Raw genomic sequence first — 21,981 nt, 5'->3', positions numbered from 1 at the left:
GGTACGGTTGAATCAGTCAAAAGATGTTACATTGTGGCTATTGGCTTTGTCAGATAAATTTCACGCAGCTTTCGCTGAATAGTTGTCTCGATTCTGAAACTGCACTCCACCGCTCACCTCATATTGCGGAAAGAGAAACCATCCTAAAGTAGGTTGATATTCTCACCAAGGCGGTAATTGGAAGGTGTCTGATGTCCTTAAAACACCGTTCATTGACTCCATAAGATTTGTAGTCATGTGCCCCATCGTTGCCCGTTGTCGTAGGCCCTAGTCGATTTCTCTTTGGCAAGATTATCTATCCATCTGCCTGCATCTGGATTTGACAATAAGATTTTACGTCGATAATGCTGGAACGTTGGTTGAGTTAATGCATATCCAGCATTGACAAGAGTCTTCCGAAGAACCTTATCCATGATCTCCGGCATAAAATTTTGCTCAATATGTCGAATTTTGGGCTTGCATTTTGACACCATGGGGGTGGCGCATCCTAACAAACAAAAACATATTAGCGCCATGGGGTTTAGTGCCTATGTGTAGAGCACCCCCAAACCTGATTACCCAGATATTTTTTCTCAAAATGTTGTTTTTAATTTATCATTTTTAAACATGATTATCGTAATTTATTTTCTTCACAAAATTACTCCTTAAAAATTTAGTGAGAGTTAAAATGCAGATGATTGTGAGTTTTATTTGCTTACTGGGTATAAGAGACTTTGAATTCCATTTTATTTATATATATTTTATATAACAATATAGATTGTTTATTGACTTTAAGATGAATATAATTTGATAATTAAAATGATTCAATTTGTAAAAATTAATGTTTTCAGTCTATAATAAACTCGACTTACTTTCCACGTAACATGTTTGATTAATTTCATTACACAATCTAATAAAACTACATACAACATGGAAAATTTGATAAAAAAGTTTTCAAATGGAAAAACTTATGGTGAACTATTTCCATCCATAATGAGATAGTGGCATAAAATAGGATACTAGCTATGAAGGCAACAACTAAAACTATTGATTTCTTTATTTATTTTTATTTTTTTTGATGTGAACAAAGATTCTATTAAGCAGAAGCAACAGCAGATACAAAAGAGTTTTGGGATGGGATAGCCCCAATCCACGTTTTTGAACCTAGGATATTTCCAGCACCAACCAAACTATGGGCTTCAGTATTAAACTTACGCCCCACATACATAAGAGAAGCAAAAAGAAAATGACTCAATAAATATCTAACATCTTCAGCGACCGGTTCGATTGTAGCAAACACCGCAACAGAGTTAACACAATCTACAGCATTAAGGCAGTCCGACTGCACCACCAATCTTTCAATCTTTAGATCCAAAGCCAAACGGATACTCCAGCGAATAGCCAACATTTCTGCCGTCAACGGGTCTGTATTCAAAGACTCCTTCCTGCATGCCGATAGAATAACACCACCATCTGGAGCTTTGAGAACGCAACCAAAAGCAATTGAGTTCGGAGAGAAAACTCCCGCATCCTCATCAGCAAAACAGGAGAAAATAAGATCCCTCTTCCAGGTTCCAAAGTCTCTATCAATCAATGCACTCACATTTGCATCCTCAGCAAGACCCGACACTCTCCCCTTTACCGTAAAACCAGCGTTACCCGGGATCCATCTATATTTCAAAATCGTAACAGACTCCCCGTTACCTATTCTCCAGCGGGCCCCCATCTGCACAACCTCTCGAGCACTCAACACACTCCTCCAAGCGTAACTAGGAGCAAACCCCAACTTACTTTCCTCTAACGAACACTTCGGGTAGTATCGACCTTTAAAAACCTTTGCAACCAGAGTGTTACCACCAGTCAGAAGCCGCCAGTATTGCTTGCCCAGCAAACTCGTATTAAACTCGCCGATACCGCGGAAACCCATACCACCCATCCCCTTATTATTACTCTAGTCTCAAATTAATCATTTTTTAATTTTATATATTTTTAAAGTAATAATTAATTGTATTAATTTTAGTAATAAAATTGATTTCATTCATTTCAAATAGAAGAATAGGGATCATATTTGAGAGATAAGAGCAAAGAGTAAATAAAAATTGAAAAGATACTAATGAAACTTGTAAATTCTAGATATTCCTTCACATGACTAGCTCAGAGTTTTCACTTTTGTGAAACGAGTTAACCATATCAGTTCTCATTAAATTATTGAAGAAAGAAAAATCACAGAAAAAAAATAAGTGTATGTCTATATTTATTCTTAAATATATTTTTAAAAAAGTACTTAAAAACTGTCGCATCAGATTCTGGAATCAAACCAGAAAATCTGTCCCTCTTTTACCTTATGAGTGTACTTCTTAAATGGCAAAGTAAGCACTAGCAAGTCCTAGAGCAAATTTGTGCATAGTTATTTTCTAATCCATCAAGAGCACAGTAAAGCTAGTGTTATGAAATTGCAACACCATGACCGCTATGAAAATTATACATAGTATTTTTTGGGTTCGTCACAATAAATAACACCGGACAATAATATATATTTTTCTATTATAGTATCTTATAACAATGCCGTAAAGTGGTCGATACGGCAGGATTTTGGCTCTCCACTGTAAACCGCAATTTGTTAATACTAAGCTCAATACTTCAAATTAAATATTGGTGTCAAAAAATTACAAGGTTTATCTCATTTTTCAAAAATAAAATTCAAGTAGTCTATTTTTAACTTCTATTTTTATCTCATATATGTAGGGACAAACCAATCTCGCATATGTATTGAAACCTGAAATTTGTTCATAGAACATTATATGTATTGTTGTTACTTGAATTTTAAATCTTCATAAAAAGATGAATCAAACAAAGATTAAAATTCAAATGAAGCATGGGGCCACCATAGGTGTTACTTTAGTATTTTTCATGGATGAGACATTGATAGAATTGAGTTGTTGGTTATTAGTAAAATAAGTACCATGTTTTAAAAATAATTAATAGAGTGTGTTCGGATTACAATCTCTACACACACCCTTACACAATCTCCATAAACACCTCTCAAACAACAATGCATTGTATATTTATGTGTAAGATTGAAAAATAAAGTGTGTCCAAATTAAAATATTCATACACACTTTTAAAATTGCATATTCTCGTATACATATTAACTTTTATATTACTTTAATCATATTATTTTTTGAAAACATTATATTTAAAAAAAAAACACTATTTATTGTATAAATATACAAAGTGGTTTAAGAATAACATTTCTCAATATTTAATACGTGTAAATATTTATTGTGCAACCCATATTTAATGTACATAGTTGGTGTAAATCTTAAAGGTTTTAGACTTGTATTAATTTTGATAAAATAAAACATTGAAAATAGATAATGGTGGTGGATCACCAAAGTCATTAATCAGTGCCTACAAATAAATAGATAATTACGTTTCTTTATTTAATAATCGAATGAGTTTCCGAAAAGAGAACAACTCTGAATTGGCCATGTGAAGACTGAAGAGCATGAATCACAAAAATAAAAATAGGTTAACTTCTTTCACAAAATAGAACAAGTTTTATTTGTACATGATAAGAGAGGTAATGAGAAACAGGAAATGAAAAACATGACCACTCCCCACTATGTAGGGCATGTAATAATGATAACCAGTACTAGGACGTGGTCTTCTCAATATTTAATTTAATTTTTTTATTTTGTTTTATTAATTATTTTATATTATAAAATATAAATTTAATATTATAACATTATAAAATATCTAGTTCCTAGATTGAATCTTCGGTAGCATTATTTTCTACAGCCTTATTTGTCGTCACTTATCAACTTTAGATTAATATAGATAAATTTATTAAACTAATATAAATAAATATTAATTTTAAAAAGTATAAATATATTTATAAATCTATATTTAATTAAAAATATTAACGACAATTTATTTGCTAAAATTTTATGTAAAATAATATAATATTTTACATAATTAAAGAAAATAGAATTATAATAAAATTTGTCAAATGTAAAATTCAGTGTAATTGAATGTATTTGTTAAGACAAATTAAATTCATAATTTAACTTTTTAGTTATAAATCAATTGATCTTGTAAGAATGGAATATAAATTTAAAAATTAAATAGTTTAAAATAATAATCCTCATTTTTTAAAAATAAAATTTGAGCTAGAAATTTGATATGTGATGTCTTTAATTTGTTATTAATTATTATTTTTTCAATATATATATATATATATATATATATATATATATCACAGAAACCAAAGGCTACAGAACGAAAAATCAGAAAGAACAATTACCTATTTATACACGATAGAGGCAAAATATTCCAAAAATAAAAATTACAGGACATAGATGAAACATTAACTACTCTAAACCACTTCCAAGAGGATAACACAATGGCACTGACACACTCGTCAAAATTAAAAATGCTTCCCCTAAACAAAATTGTATTCCTTATAATCGAGATGTTCCAAACTACCTTCATCCATATAACACCAATAGTTAATTTTTCTAAAACCTTAATTTTATCGAAGAAAGCAAGATAATTTCTTAACTCAAGGTTCGTCAACGGGTTGGAATCGCCTATCCAAGATCCAACTTTCACCCAAATTTTCTCAAAGATTGGACACAAATCAAACAAGTGATTAGAGTCCTCCTCCTCTCTAAAGTACAAAACGCAACAACAGTTGGTAGCAGAGGTCAAGAAAGGGAATTTCTTTTTCATCCCATGCTTTTTTAATGTACAACACAAAACCCCAAAAATGTCCCTTAAAATTGGAAATACATTTTCGATTCTCACAATTGTTATGGAACTTTTCATGGCCTAAGGTATGTCTACTTTAGATTTTTGGGGCATGTGTTTAGCCGAATTGTTATTACTTTAATTTGAGGGCATGTGTTTAGCTTAATTGGTTTATGTTTGCATTCCTACTGTGATATGTTTACATTAATGATGTCATTGGTTTTGGTTTAAGTTTCATTGCATAAACATTATGTTTATGGCACTTTACCCTTTGCACGATTTGGGTTTGTTACTGACGTTACATTACATTTCTACTGTCATTAGTTACATTGCTACTGTCAATGGTTTTGAATTTGTTTTATATTTGGAGTTATAATATACTGCATTGCTATTGTCATGACATTGCCACTGTCATGTGACTGAGTAGAAAAATTGTTCAAACTGTCATATGAGTTACAAAATGGTGTAATTGCTGTCAATGCTTCACTAAAACGTATGAACATTGAAATTTTGAAAACCATACTTTTTTAGATCTATGTGAATTCGTCTAACTAATGTTATGTTTGTCCAGATTGGAAGATGATGCAACAAAAAATTGAAGATGGAAACTACTACATAGAGAGAAGAAACCTAAAGAATACTTATTTGATCTTGGCACTTATGTCAAATTAGTGATTAGGATGTTGTATTTAAAATTATCATGTCATTATAGTGTAATTGGAATATCAAACTCATTTTGAATAATATCAATAAAACTAACTTTTTATTTTAAGATTCATTTGTTTGCACTTCCAACTTACACAGTTTTAAATGTTGCTTTAAGTGGGATTGCGTCTTTGTTGTTACCTGGAGGAAAGAAAGCTCATTCTATGATTTGAGTTCCTTTAGTTACAATTGAAACATCTACTTGCAACATTAAAAAATGCACTAATAGGTGTGATCTTAGCTTGCATTCTAAGTTTATTATATGGGATGAAGCTCCAATGCTAAATATATTTTGTGCCGAAGCTGCCAATATAAACCATTTTTCATAAAGTGGTTGTTTTTGGTGGATATTTCAGGCAAGTCTTACATGTTATTAGAAAGGGTTGTAGGCATGACATCGTGTTAACTTCAATAAACTCTTTCGAATTATGGAAATTTTGCAAGGTATTGATTTTGCAAATAACATGCATCTGGAAGCTCCCAACTCCGAGGAATTTTATAAAGAAGCTAACGAATTTTCATATTGGATGCTTGATATTGGAAATGGTCGAAAATCCTCTAATGAGTCCGGAGAAAGCACACTTCATATTCCTATAGACTTATTGGTTACAGATTCTCATAATCCTCTTTTATGTCTGGTTGAATTAACATATCCACTACTTTTACAGAACATGAACAATTTGACAAACTATGAAGGGATGGTGTTACTATTTTCGATTCATGACTCTGTAAATATTGTTAATGACTTTGTTTTGTCGTTTATCCGAAGGCGCGCGCCTTTTTGTTTATGCACCTGAAACGGCTTCCGATTCTAGGGGATTAAATGAAAAGGAATATTTGAGTGTCGTATCAATAGTTCTTTCTGATGAAAATTGTGTAGTTCTTACAGATTGGTTCACACCTAAGTTCTTGAATGAAATTAAATGTTTAGGAATGTCAAACCACCTATTAAGGCTGAAGGTTGGAGTCCCGGCTATGCTTCTAAGAAACATAGTTCAATCCAATGGCCTCTGCAATGGGACAATGTTGCTCATAAATAAACTATGTCCAAATATTATTGGTGCCACCGTCATTACAGGAAAAAATATTTGTGATAAAATTTACATTCTGAGGATGAATTTGATTCCATCTGATCCAAGCTTTCTATTTAAGTTTTAGAGGAGATAATTTCCAATTGCGCTGTGTTTTGCAATGATCATAAATAAAAGCCAAGGTCAGTCTCTTTCTTAGGTTGGTTTGTATTTTCAACGCCCTATATTCATTCATGGTCAATTTTATGTGGCTATTTCAAGGGTAAAGTCTAAAAAAGGATTAAAGATTCTTATTTTAGATGGTGAAAAAAATTCGTGTGCGGACACTACAAATGTTGTTTATAGCGATATTTTTGACAATTTGTAAGCATGAAGCCAATATGTTATGCTATGTTTTGCATCTTAAGTTATTAATACCTGCATTTTGGATGGTTCGATTTGTATGCTATTCATGATATGAAAAATAATTGTTTGCTAATTTTCTTTACATCAACGTTAGTTTCTATTTATAACCTCCCATGTTTTGTTTCACACTATTTTTATATTAAGTTATTAATATTCAAAGTAGCACTGTCATGACAGTGAGAGTAGCACTATTAGTTTGAGTTTGCATACATTTTTCGGATTGTTTATTGTCATGACAAGAAAGAAAATTTAAGTCATTATGTTATACTTTTAAATGATGATGGCATCTCCTATGATAAATTGATGCATGTTTATGCTCTTTTGGCATGACATTGAATTTATGAGTTAGGGTTAAGGACTTTCTAACAATGTCTTTGGATTTGTGATTGGCTGAAATGGACCACCATAATTTTTGTAGCAATTAAATAGAAAAAATGGATTTTAAATTTAATTTGATTCTTGATTTGGACTTGAGAAACAAAAAAATGGTTTTCATTAAAGAGACTAACTATTCTAATTAAGGACTTTATTATTTTAGAAATGACATAATAAAGAAATTTCATTTATTATTAATAAATAATTAGATGCAAGAATCAAAGGGCTTACACCAACAAACAACCCAACAATCAAGTTATCTAAAAACTTAGTGATACACGAAAAAAGAAAACACATCGATATAAAAACTTCCTACGTGAGCTGGTAGAATGAGAGAGATGTTTAATTAAGGTTTTGTAGCACGTGCAAACATGTTCCTTATATATTTATCATGTCACTCGACATAAGAACCTTATCGAGACTAAAAAAGAAGCTAGGAATATGTGATGTACCAAAGTTAAATTAAATTGGACAATTCAATATAGGAGGAGATATTAAGATTAATAATTATTTTAATTAAATTAAGCGCCTTGCAGCACATTAGTATGCATATTATCTATTTTATTATTTGCTATTTTATTGTTTCAGTCGAAGTCATTTTTTAAATTTAGGAAGAAATAAACCGCTATACACAAATAATTGGTTGTTATGGAGATCATGTGATATTGTGTAAATCTTTATATTGGCTTTTTCTTATTCAATTAAGTTAAGTTTTTCGGCATTTGATTTTATCAATTATGATATTATACTAATTTTGATATTGAAGTTAAGTTGCTTTCAATATCACATACAATGTTTTCAATAGATTGTGGAGATCTTAAAAGACCGTGCGCTTAACTTGGTTTCAGGGTTATCAGAGTTCACAATTTTCACAATGTTCTCAGCTCAAAATAAGGATACTTAAACTTTTTTATTTACACATGAATGAGCAATGAAACTTGATTTTGTGAGAATTTATTTTAACATAGTTGAGTTTGGAAGAATGGATTTTAACATAATTAAACTTAGAATAGTTGATTTATGTTTGGATACCATAATATATAAGTGATTGTTATTAATTAATGTTGTTTAGATGATTTTATCAAAATCGGTTTTAAATGTATAGTTAAAATGGTAATAAATTCTAATACAAATAAAAAAGAAAAGAAGTAATTGGTGAAATTTTTAGAGGGTAAAAAAAGAAAATTAAAAGAGTTGCAACAAATAAAATATACATTTATTAAACTCAAAAGGTAGCAATTGTAGCTTTTAAGAGAATTGTTTTTAGGAGGAGAATTAAGTTTTTAGGAGGAGAATTAATTTTGCAAAACTATCCAAACAAGAAATAAAAAATCAATTTTCGAATTGAAATAGACTAGAAATCAATCCAATCAAGCATGTAATGTAGAAGCGGACACAATGGTTAAAGCTTCAAAAGCTATTAAAGATGTTGAACCTTAGCTTGAAAATCTTAGTAGAAACATATATTAGACAACAAGTTGTCTGCACCTATTGCAGATATCACTCGTCATGTATCTTCGTTGGTATAGGGCGAAAAAGGTCATATATATATATATATATATATATATATATATATATATATATATATATATATATATATATATATATATATATATATATATATATATATATATATGAGGAGGGATATTCTTACTCCAGGAGTAAGTTATTTACACTTACTCCAAATCTGATCATTGATTCTTCTCAATCTAATGGTTAAAAATATTAAGTAATTAAATGTGGAGAGAGAAAATCATTACTTATTACTTTTAACCATTAGATTGAGAAGGCGAAAAAGGTCTATATATATATATATATATATATATATATATATATATATATATATATATATATATATATATATATATATATATATATATATATATATATATATATATATATATATATATTTCTTTGGGGCTATATCACTAGCTAATAACACTATTTAATAACATCAGTCATGTATATAGGACGAAATAGTCATATATATATATATATATATATATATATATATATATATATATATATATATATATATGACTATATATATATATATATATATGTGACTATTACGTTATATATATATATATATATATATATATATATATATATATATATATATATATATATATATATATTTTTTTTTTTTTTTCTTTACAAATATTTTTTTCAATAATTACTATGTTTTAATAATCAAAATTTGAGAATACTTATTTATGAACGACACAAAATTTTAAAACAAAAACAAAGAAAATTTCAATTATATTGTAAAAATAGTGAGTCTTATACATCATAACAATAAAGATAACAAAATAGATGCTACATGTGTTTAAGATAACAAAATAGATGCTACGTAAATAAATAAGTAAATAAAACATAGAAACATTAGTAAACTATTGAAAATAAAAATAAATAACAAACTTAAATTAATAAATAGTTTCATAATATTCAAAATATTGTAAAATAACATTTAAATCTTCTCAAGATAATATGATATTGCATCCACCCATAGCGGCTACCGACACATTTTTAAGACTAGAAGCAAGAAATAAATTCGGAAATACCTCTTTTAGAGCTTTGTCATCCAACCACGGTGCTTCCCAAAAAGGCGAATTAAATCCGTCATGAACTATAAATCTACCATAGGCAACAATGGGATCATCTAAAGAATAGGAGATAATTTTTAAAATGTCCCTCCACCATAAAGAGCAAGAAGAAGAAACTTTCGTGTCTCTTCCTAACCCGTAAATCTTTGAAGATAAGTCTCCATACCGGGCCTTTAAAACATTGAACCACAAAGAATCTTGCCCTTGTAGAATCCGCCATCTCCACTTGTTAAGGAGAGCCATATTGAACGACACCAAATTCTTCACCCTTAAACCTCCTTTTTGCATCGGAAGAGTAACATTTCTCCACTTTACCCAATGAATACATTTCTTTTCTTCTACACCTCCCCAAAGAAATCTACTTTGAATGCTAGTAAATTTCCTCACCACCTTCGTCGGCATCTTCATGAAAGACATAGTGAAAATACACAAGGAACTAAGCACGGATTTTAGAAGAGTAATTCTACCACCCAAATTTAAAAAGCGATTCGTCCACCCATCCAACCTATTCTTCATTTTTGCCAAAAGAGGATTCCAAGTAGCTTTCTTCCTAGGATTGAAACCAATTGGAATACCGAGAAAATAAAAGCAACTATCTTCCAATTTACAAGAGAGAAAATGGGAGGCGGCTTCTAAAAAATGAGGGTTAGAATTAATACCAATCAACTTACTTTTATGATAATTAATTTCGAGCCCCGACACCACCTCAAAAGCGCTAAGCACCGCCCTTATCGCCCACGCATGTTTCCAATTGCCACTCCCCACAATTAAGGTGTCATCCGCAAATTGAAGAATATCCACTTTACAAGCCCCTTTAATATTGAAACTATGAAATTCCCCCACTTCAATCGACTTTCTAATTAGCCCCGTGAGCCCTTCTATCACCAAAACGAAGAGGAAAGGAGAAAAAGGGTCTCCTTGCCTCAAACCTCTATGAACTTTAAACTCCTTAGTAGGACTACCGTTAACTAGAACCGACATGTTACTAGAAAATACCAAAAGATCCATCCATTTCTTCCACTTTTCCCCAAAGCCCATTCTATTCATCATGTAACGAAGGAAGGTCCAACTAACCTTGTCATAGGCTTTTTCAAAATCCACTTTAAAAAGCATACAATTACTACCTTCTTTTCTAGCGAAATCCACCACTTCGTTTGCCACAACCACACCATCTAACAATTGCCTACCGGGAACAAAAACACTTTGGTTAGGAGAAATGATAGAGTTAAGAACAAGCTTTAATCTCCCCGCCAAAAGTTTGGCCACCACCTTGTACAAACAACCAACCAAGCAAATTGCTCTATAATCATCCAAACCAATCGGATTCTTTTTCTTCAGAATAAGCGTCAAAAAAGAGGAAGTGATAGCTTTAGAGATGGAACCACCTTCAAAGAAATAGTTGAAAAAGAGAATAAAATCATCTTTAATGATATGCCAACAATTCTTTAAAAAAAAGAAAGGAATACCCATCCGGACCCGGGCTTTTATTCCCGCCACAATCTCCAACCGCACTCTTAATCTCTTCCTCGGTGAAATGCTTTTCAAACCCTTCCGCCTCCTCGGAATTAATAGCACTAAAATCAATATCATCCAATAAAGGTCTCACTAATTCCGATTCTAAAAATTTATTCCCAAAGTGATTAAACACCTCCTCCCTAACCTTCCACCGATTCCGCTAAACCTTTTGAAGAAAGGATAGGACCTAAGTGGTTTATTCTTCTTCTTTGTTTCATCACTTTATGGAAAAAATTAGTATTTGCATCGCCATCCTTAAGCCAAGATAATCTAGATTTTTGAAGTAGCATATTTTCTTTTATCCTCATATTCCTCCAAAATCTATTCGACGCTTCCTTTCTACTAGCCAAGTTACTTTCAAAAGAGACTAAGGAGTTGGGATCTAACCTTTCGTCATTGAAATTTATGTCACGAACTCCTTCTTCAATCTCCAAGTCTATCCTCCCGAAAACCTCCCTACTCCACTTCTTGAGTTTGTCTTTAAAAAGCCTAAGCTTTTCCTTTAGAATAAAATCTCCTCTTCCTTCCACCTTTAAATTTTTCCATTCTAATTCAACAAAAGGAATGAAAGAATCATGAGAGAACCATTCATTGTTGAATTTGAATGGTTTAGAACCCCAATTTCGATTGTCCACCATTATCCAAATCGGACAATGATCCGAAACGTCCCTATCTCCAATCAATTGACCGGTCACATGCCATCTATTCACCACCACACTTGATAAAAGAAACCGATCGATCCTACTTTTAACCTTCCCATCTCCGCTAAACCAAGATAATTTTTTCCCTTTACAAGGCACATCCACCAATTCACTCTTGGAAATAAATTCCGAGAATAAAACCGCTTCTTTCCTATTGCTCGTTGTCCTCCTCCCCCTTCGCTCTCCACAATTTTTGATAGCATTGAAGTCTCCTCCCAATATCCACTCACCATCCACACAATTCTTCTTCAATTGTAACAACTCCTCCCACAAGGATTTCTTTTTGATAAAGTCACACGAAGAATAAACATTCACCACGTAATAAAGGTTATCTTTCCAATTGATTTTGATTCCCAAAAATCCATCGCCTTTGAAACTATTCAACACCGACAAAGAGTCGTTCTTCCACAAGGTAATCAAACCACCCGTTCTACCTACCGAATTCGAGAAAGAAAAGCCAATGTTCATAGATCTCCAAAAACTACTAGCGATACTCTCATTCATATCGGTCACCTTTGTTTCTTGAATTAAAAAAATGTCCTCCTTACTAGTATTGATGATGGAACTAATTCTCCTCCTTTGGATTGCATTCACTCCCCCTCTTATATTTAATGATCCGATAATCATTGATCAACCTTGTGTATCACCTTCCCTCCTTCCTTTACGATTACATTCCCATAGTCCAAGTCTACACCCTTACTCACAACTTCGTACTGCCCCTCCACCTCGACGACCCCCAAAGCAATAAAAGCCGCCTTTAGTTTTTCCTCCACATCGCAGTTCACGAACTCCCATTGCCTCCCATTATTCCTCTGAATATCGGATTCATCCGGGTGTTCCCCGTAAAAATCCTCCGACCTCCCACAAGTCAAGCTACCTCCCATCTTCTTGTTGTGATCATGGATTTTACCTTTATCATTTCTTATAGAACCCTTACTGCCAGCCACACCCGCCTTCCTCGCAGCCCATGTGTTTAACCGATAATTTAATCCTATAGAACCACCACATCCACCACTGTACAGTTCAGCCAGCTGTTTAATTTTTACCCTCTTCCCTCTGCTTCTCCCCCCACCAGCTTCAGCCAAATTTCTTATCAAAACCGGACAGGACTGACATCTTTATGCCCTCCGTCTATAGAATCTGAAACCATACTCACGTCTCCAGCTGCCTTAAAAGAGACCCCCTGATTTGATTTTCCGCTAGCCAGAGAAGAACAAGAAACAATGGTATCACTTAACACAGCAGCAGAAAGTCCTTTTAAAGCTCCTTTTCCTGATCCCCCAGCCTCCACAGTGTTGCGGAAATTGGCCAAAGAAGTGTCAAATAATCCAACGTTAGCATTATCCTTCGAACCGTCTTGCCCCACCATTCGATCACATGAAACGTTCTGTTCCTTGGAAAGATTATTAACCAGAGGAACATTCTCAGACAAAGCAATTCCTTCCTCCCTCTGCAAGACTGTATGTCCCCTCGCCGACGCGGAAAACTGTTCTATACCGTCTTCCTCACTATTTGATCCCACCACCTCCTCCGAATTCAAGGAAGCAACATTCCATTCATCTATGGATTCACACTACAAAAAATTTAATAAATAACGAGAGTTAGTTAGTGGGGTTTTTTAAAAATCCCCGCAATTTTATTTAAAAAAGCGTCGTACTACCCCTTTAATTTAGAATTTACTTTTTTTATTCTTGCGTTTAATACGGTTTAGCTCTCAATTTATTATTTATTTTATTTGTGCCAAAAAAACATTTTTGATTTTTAAAATTAGTCATTCAGGTGAGTAACAAAATAGCCATTCAGTTTACCTAAAGAATTTATCAGAAAAAAAAACAAATACAAAATAGGTTGAAGAATGACGAAACAATAGGTTGAAGAAAACTTGTCACATGCCGATCTCTCTCACTCTTCAGTCTTTCTCATCCGATCAATCGTCTCTCTCGCTCGATGGTCTCTCTCACTTGATCTATCGTCCCTCTCGTTGATTTCTCTGTAATTTTGTCGTTCAACGAATACATTCTCAGGTAAACTACTACTAGCCCCCTCTCTACTCTCTCTCTTGTTTGATCGCTCAACCTTTTCATTATGTTGTTATCACTATTTGTTAGTGGAATGATTTCTTAATTTTTTTAATTTGTGCTAATTAAAAATGTCATTTTTAGGGTTTTATTATGCTTAACCCTGTTTTATCTTCATAACTGTTAAGGGTTTTAGTGTTGTGGTTTAAAGTTGAGATATGTTGTTATTTCCTTGTTTATTGCCCATCCTTTTCAAGAGTATTTATGATCTAAATTGATTCCTTTCAAGAGTATTATATTAATAATGTTTTAAATTAATTCTTTGGATGAATTTTACAGAATGTAAGTTTCACAGGTAACTAATTGTGCAGGTACAAGAAAGGTTACTTAACCTTACAAAATGGGAAGAAGGACTATATTAAACTTGAAATTTTAAAATTAATCTAAAAAGATGTCATATGGATAGATCAGATTCAAATTAGGAGTTCTATAAGGTAAATAGGAATTTACTTTTAGTGTTATGAATCTTAAAAATTGTGTAGAGGAGTCAAGTTTCTTCCATGGGAGTTTTCCAACAATTAATATATTTATTCTACTTGGATGAATACAGGCAATTTTGTCAAACTAGTACGAGCTTTCAAATGGATTGATTGTTGTTATTGTGTATATATGTCAGCTTTTATAGAGTATGATCATTCATATGTGAAATGTTTTCTAATAAATGAAAATAAGTTTATACAAATTAAGAAATTAGGGGTGCCCAGCTGATTGGATGTTATAATCACACTAAAACTGTATATGCCTTTAGAGAAATGTGTTACTTTTCTGTTTCTCCATCATTATTTTTATTATTGTAGTGCATCTTTAAGTTGATTGTATCTAGCTACATTTTTATTTACTTCGTTGTCTTTTAATTTATTACTTCTGAATCCTTATATGAATTTGCAGTAACATGATATGACTTGCGTTTTCAACTAAGATTTAGGCACACGTGCAATAAGCTTTAACTAGATATGTTCAGTAATAAGTGGGTAGCTCCATGTTAGTTGGTTTCTTGGCGATTTACTTTTTTTATTCATTCATGTGCCACAAACATCATCACAGTTCCTTGACCAAATTACACGCTTATAGGATGTGTGGATAAGTTAGAGCAAATAAATTGAGGAACGTCAGCGCTGGCTGCTAGAAATTCCTGTTGTACACTTTGATCCCAATTTGGATTTATTATTTGAGTCTTGTGAAGATGTTGGAAAGTTACATGACTATAAACAAGGTATAAATTGTTTTCTGCATAAACTTTGTTTTTGATTTTCTTTTAGTAGTTTTCTGGACAGTCTTATCTCATAGTAACTATGATTATGTATACGCAAATGGCAAAGTAACTATTTTCTCTAAATTTTGAATGGTGTTGGGGGAAGAACACAAGACTTAAACATTGCCTTCATGTTTTTGAAATTGTTTGATTCTCACGTTAAAAACTTGTATCTATGTTGCTGGTCTAGGAATGGTGCACTTTTGGTCCCTTGCAGTTCTCATTTTCTCTCTCAATCGATATCTCATGGTAACGGATTTCTCTACTCAAAAGTTGCCCACGAGTTATCTCTTGAATCTAGGTCAACCACTCCCACGGGTATGCTGCTCAATGGTAGAAAATAATTTGCTAAATTTACTGTTTTGAGATTGAATTTTACCATCCTTAAAGTAATAGAAAATATATATATATATACATACACTATATTTATATACCTTAGATTTACATACATTGAATTTTCCAGTAGTTGATATATGTTTCTTTGCAGTGAGTATATAGAGTGCCTAGTTTTGGATCAAAAGATAGAGTTGGCTTTGTTTCTTATACATATACATACGTTAGATTTATATACCTTAAGTTTACATACTGGTAGCTTGTTAAGCCCCCATTTGCATAAGACACACGATATAACCATACACTTCCAATTAAATTACTGATGAGGTTGTGATTTTTTAGATAAAAGGGTGTGAGAAAATAATGAAAATTTTGAATACATTTGATTAGTTTCTTATATTTAGTTTCTTCATTCCATGGTATGAGAGACTAATTATGGGCATTCAACTATAATGTTTTAATCTTATAGAATGGTTTATGTCGTATGTGTGGGTATACATCTAAAACCATTAGCATGACTCTACTAATCCATTAAGTAGTTATGATAATTTACTTCCTGGTAGTAGTATAATATTTTTCAGATTTGTTTATGCAATTTGTAAGACAATCATTCATGTTAAAACCAAGAATTTATGTTGTTTTTATGCCAAGAAACTTAGAAGCTCCATGAAAAATGCAGCGGTTGTTCATTAGAAAAATGAAACTGTAAAAATTACTTAGAGTAAGTAGTTTATTATTCTTTTTTATGCCATTTGATGCTTAAAGTAAGTAGTATATTGTTCTTTTTGATGTTAATTTGTTTCCGAGACATTGATTTCTACATGATTTATATTAAACATCTACGCCATTTGCTTTCTGTAGGTAACAACTCCTGGAAGTAAAACTAGAGATAGAAAAGTCCAACTAATACATAAAGTGGGTTTAATTTGTCTATGGATGCAAGATGATTAACCAGAAGTAGAACTAGAGATAAAAAAAGCCAAATAATGCATAAAGTGGGTTTAATTTGTTTATGGATGCAAGATGATTAACCAGTTGAAGCAACAATTGATTTTTTTAAGGTTTTTCCTTAGTATAATATTTTTATTTAGCTATTTTGAAATTCGAGATGTATTCATACATTTAATATTTAGAGTACATTTATGTTAATATTTATGACTATACTTTTAAAGAAATTATTTTGAGCCTTATGATTTATTTATTGCAAATTTTGTAAATTAAGAAATTACATAAATATTTGAAATCATTATAATTAATTGAGGTAAATAACCTAGTCCCTCACAGTAGAAATGTGCATTTTGATATTTGGGAAATATACAGGAGGTTAAAAACCTCCGCAGAATAAATTTCCATACAAAGACGTCACAACCTCTGCAAATTAACCTCCGCATAAAATACCAGCGTTTGCATAGAACCCCCGCAAAAATACTGCGGCACACGTAATTGCAGGATTTTTCAAAATTGCCGCTAAACAATTTGAAGATGGTTCAAACCCCCTCAAATTGCAAAAAAAACCTCCGCAAATGGAGCATTTTTTGTAGTGTCAGAACTCACGCTAACTGAAGAATTATGCAACTGATTTCGAGTCGACGATCGAAACAAACCCGCCGCATCTTCCCTAACAAAAAGAACCACCCTCCTTCCGTCTATATTAACCGAAACAGAGTCAGGAATCGATAAAGATACAGGGATATTCACCATAACTCTAGCCACAACAAAAGCCTCGCCACTAGCAGTGTGCTCATCCCAACAGATGAAACTCCCCCAATTTTTGGCCAAAGCTACGAAAAACTCAGAACTCCACACATGAGCTGGAGTACCATAAATTCGAAACCACGCGTCCCTACCTTTGTCTATCGTATCCGCCTCCCACTTCTTGACTTCGGAAAACCAAGACTTCCACCAAGTCTCGCCTTCACCAATCAAGTCTTCAATGAACCCTTCTTCCCTTTCTTCGAGCAAACAACAATTACCGCCTAATGGAGTTACTTTAATCGCGTAAACCCCGTCCAATTCCATGTGAGTTTGAATTGTGTACGCAGACCCCGGAATACAAACCTTACCCACATAAGCCTTCTCCATCCTACCTCTAAGAACATAATCAGAATTGAAATCGAAAAGGACCTGCTCATTCACTTTTGATACAAAACCAGAATTCTCAGAAGCCACAGCCTCAGCATAGGAAAGTGGATTATTACTGATAGGACCAGCTTGCCAATTGCCCCTACTCTTCCCCACTTCCGCTCTCTGTGGCCTAATTTGTGGTTGAGGATGCTTCGCCTTCTCCAAAAACTCACGCCTACCTCCTGAACCGAAAGCAACTCTCGTAAACCTCGGCAAGTATACATGAATTTTCCTGCCATCAATAATTATATTGTCCAGACGAACCGCTAACGTTCGAGCATCTTCTACATCGATGAATCTAGCGAAACCAAATCGCTTACCGAACTTGTTTCTTCTGGGAGAAATAGCTACCTCCACCACTTGGCCAGAACAACCGAAAAGCTCAAAAAGCTCCCTAGCAGAGTAAAACTCAGGGAACTCTGAAATGTACATGGAAATCACCTCTTTGCCACTTGAAGAATTTCTGTTCCTCCCCCCATAAGGAAAGGTGTCCCACCGCCCCGCTGAACGCTTCAAATAGGTTACTTTTGACCACCCTCCCGTCTGCATACCCAACCTACACAAGATCGAAAAAACCTAGCAGAAAAAGCACAAGCACAGCCCCAGATCCAAAGCAGAATCCTCGGCTAACCCTAGAAAACACCCGAAACAACCCACCTCCTCAACAAGATCCCTGATCCTAAGACCAGGAGTTTAAATCGAAATTGAAGAGATGATGTAACCGATGCTCAGAGCTAACCGAAGGACAAAGAAAAACCAGCCATGAAAGAGCACCTAACCGGAAAAGCTGTCAAGAACCAAGATACGAAAACGGAGATGGAACCCCCGACACCTTCAGCGCCGCTCCCTCTCTCACTTACCCATCGTCTTTTAAAACTTAAGGCTAATAACAAGAATTTTGATGTTAGAATCAAATATTTTGGGGATTTCTGAGTTCAAATTTTATACCTCTCTATACTCACTTGTCTATACTTGTCTCCATTCTCACATGCACAAGCACAACCACCACTTCAAAATTGAACTCTTTAAAACAGTGAAGAAAAGAACCGCATGAATCTCATTCACTTGATGGACTCTTTCTTCAACACTACACATATAATGAATGATCTACATACGGGCGTCAGTAGTATTCACTCATACATCCGGTAATATTCACTCATCTGAAATATTATTTAATTAGTTGAACAATTTATTTACACATTTCAATGAAAATAATCTAATGTTTATTATGTGTTTATTTAAGGTTGTTGTATGACAAAGTGTTGCACGGGACTGCATTGTCAAACAGATTCCGTTTCGTGTCTTCCGCCCATTGCAGCAGACAGACAATTGTTACGGAACCAGAATCAGTTAGACAGCGCTTAGTCGATAGATTCCTGTCCACCGACAATACAGAATGTCTGTTTCTTTGGGCGTATAATACCCGACCAGTAGGGTTAGTTTCTCATTCTTGGTTCATCTAATCTTTGTTTCTTTTCCGTGGCAAAATTTTTATATAAACTTTTGTTTTAATTTATAGAGCACACTGGTTGTTGCTTGCTATCAATCCTATAAGATACGTGGTATATTTTCTGAATTCGGTAGATGGTGAGTGGACCAATTATCCGGCTATGAAGTCAATGATTGATACGTAAGTGGGATCATTCTAAATATTCGTGCATATTTATATATTTAATTATTTGTGAGATTGATCTAAATATATGCTTTTATATTTTTTTTAGATCAATACAAGTGTTCCGAAGTCAAAGAGACGCACAGGTATCCCAGACTAAATCAAACAACATTACTTGGATCAAAGTGCAGGTACATTAATTTTCACAATTTTGCTTATAATATTTATGCTACTTGATAAAACAAGACAACTATAAAATCTTATTTGTTTTTCTATATAGTGTCCGCAATAGCGAAACAGTTCAGATTGTGGATACTATATTTTTAGGTTTATGAAAAAAATCATTCAAACGAATCAATTAGAGATTCCAATCACGGTATGAATTTATAGCTTAAGATAATTTCTTATAATTTATTACATTTAACTAAATCATTCATATAATGTTTTTGTTATGTAGTAATTTGATGACTTTTATGCTGCTTCTTATGCGAGACTTAAGTTGGAAGAAATCAAAGAGGAATTGTGTCAATTTTATATTCAGCAACTAATCATATAGAGGTATAAATACATTATTATGTGAACAGTTTTATGAATACATTATTTTGATAATGACTTTGTGTTTGAGTTTATTTGGTGGATGTTGGTTCATTTTGCTTAATATTAGTTGACGATGATGACGTTGTTATATGAATCAACTTTGTTTTTGTTGTTGTTAAGTGGTGCTGATAGTTTGATTTGAGACTGGATTGATGACACATTATATTGGTGGATTGAGTTGCAAATCACATGAAATTGTTGCTAATAATATTGTTGATGTTACTGAATGACAATTTGTTTTCTTGGAAAATTTGAACTACAGATGTTGGAGCCTTTAATTGACCGTGTTGTTCTGTTCATACTTTGCAGGACCAGGCCGAGAAACGATCAAACTTTTGAAGTATAATATTATAGTCTTGGTGGTTAATAACTTTGTTAATGTACTGCTGCCAATATTTGAAGTATAATATTGTTGATGTTACTGATTTAGTTTGTTTGACATGAGTTAGTTACATGTGAATGAACTATAATGATGTATATATTATTTTGGATTATAATTGTATTATATATATATATATATATATATATATATATATATATATATATATATATATATATATTGTCCTACCTATGGTTGAAAATATATTACAGCTTCAAAATATATTACAGGTCGAAAATAAATATAGGTTGAAAATATTACAGGTTGAAAATATATTACAGGTCGAAAATATTATAGGTTGAAAATAAATATAAATTACAGGTCAAACAGGGAGGCTTAAATTACAGGTTGCACTTTAAAATAATGCGTTTAGCAACGACAACGCTTTTAAAAAACGCTCTTAAAGGACCACCTACGAAAGCGCTTTATAACTAAAAGCGCTGCCTAAGATAAAAAAACATAAAAAATAAAAAAAGCGCATTTTCGTAATGATTACGAGAATCGATTTTCATACTGCAATCTATATCTAGCTGTACTTTCGTTCTTTAAGTTTTGATCATCAATCCATTTTCGTAATCGAAACCTAAATTTTGACATTCTCCGGCTAACAATTTTCATAGCGTTTAGTTCTTTAGTTTAGCATTTTCGGTAATGATTAGGTGAAAATTTGGATTTAGCTCGCCGTTCTTCTATTTCTACTAAAACGATTTTCATATTGCGATCTCTAGCCTTAGTTTCGTTCATCGATTCATTTTCTAGCAGTTCATCGGTAATTATTACGAGAAACGATTTTCATACCTCAATCTATATCTAGCTTTACTTTCGTTCTTTAAGTTTTGATCATCAATCCATTTTCGTAATCGAAACCTGAATTTTGACGTTCTCCGGCTAACAATTTTCATAGCGTTTAGTTATTTAGTTTAGCTTTTTCGGTAATGATTAGGTGAAAATTTGGATTTAGCTCGCCGTTCTTCTGCTTCTGCTAAAACGATTTTCATATTGCGATCTCTAGCCTTAGTTTCGTTCATCGATCCGTTTTCTAGCAGTTCTTCGGTAATGATTACGAGAAACGATTTTCATACTTCAATCTATATCTAGCTTTACTTTCGTTCTTTAAGTTTCGATCATCAATCCATTTTCGTAATCGAAACGTGAATTTTGACGTTCTTCGGCTAACAATTTTCATAGCGTTTAGTTCTTTAGTTTAGCTTTTTCGGTAATGATTAGGTGAAAATTTGGATTAAGCTCGCCGTTCTTCTGCTTCTGCTAAAACAATTTTCATATTGTGATCTCTAGCCTTAGTTTCGTTCATCGATCCATTTTCTAGCAATTCTTCGGTAATGATTACGAGAAACTATTTTCATACTGCAATCTATATCTAGCTTTACTTTCGTTCTTTAAGTTTCGATCATCGATCCATTTTCATAATTGAAACGTGAATTTTGACGTTCTCCGGCTAACAATTTTCATAGCGTTTAGTTCTTTAGTTTAGCTTTTACGGTAATGATTAGGTGAAATTTTGGATTAAGCTCGCCGT

The 21,981-nt window shown here is 32.8% G+C and overlaps 1 protein-coding gene across 1 annotated transcript; it reads right to left on the bottom strand.

Moving 5' to 3' along the window:
* Nucleotides 1-17,229: 17,229 nt before the first annotated feature.
* LOC131651443 (uncharacterized) lies at nucleotides 17,230-21,346 on the bottom strand. Its single transcript, XM_058921108.1, has 2 exons — nucleotides 21,243-21,346; nucleotides 17,230-18,412 (listed from the first exon to the last, which is right to left on the bottom strand). The coding sequence occupies exons 1-2, from the start codon at nucleotides 21,344-21,346 to the stop codon at nucleotides 17,230-17,232; spliced, it is 1,287 nt and encodes a 428-aa protein (XP_058777091.1).
* Nucleotides 21,347-21,981: the final 635 nt, after the last annotated feature.

Source organism: Vicia villosa, linkage group LG2, assembly GCF_029867415.1.
Source record: "Vicia villosa cultivar HV-30 ecotype Madison, WI linkage group LG2, Vvil1.0, whole genome shotgun sequence".
NCBI classification, from domain to species: domain Eukaryota; kingdom Viridiplantae; phylum Streptophyta; class Magnoliopsida; order Fabales; family Fabaceae; genus Vicia; species Vicia villosa.
This window is presented reverse-complemented; position numbering and strand designations above follow the sequence as displayed.

Coding starts and splice junctions, on each gene's coding strand:
- LOC131651443 (XM_058921108.1), bottom strand. CDS start 21,346: ATGAAAATTGTTAGCCGGAGAACGTCAAAATTCAGGTTTCGATTACGA. Junction 18,413..21,242: donor AAAGCTAGATATAGATTGAG/GTATGAAAATCG, acceptor GATCTTGTGTAG/GTTGGGTATGCAGACGGGAG.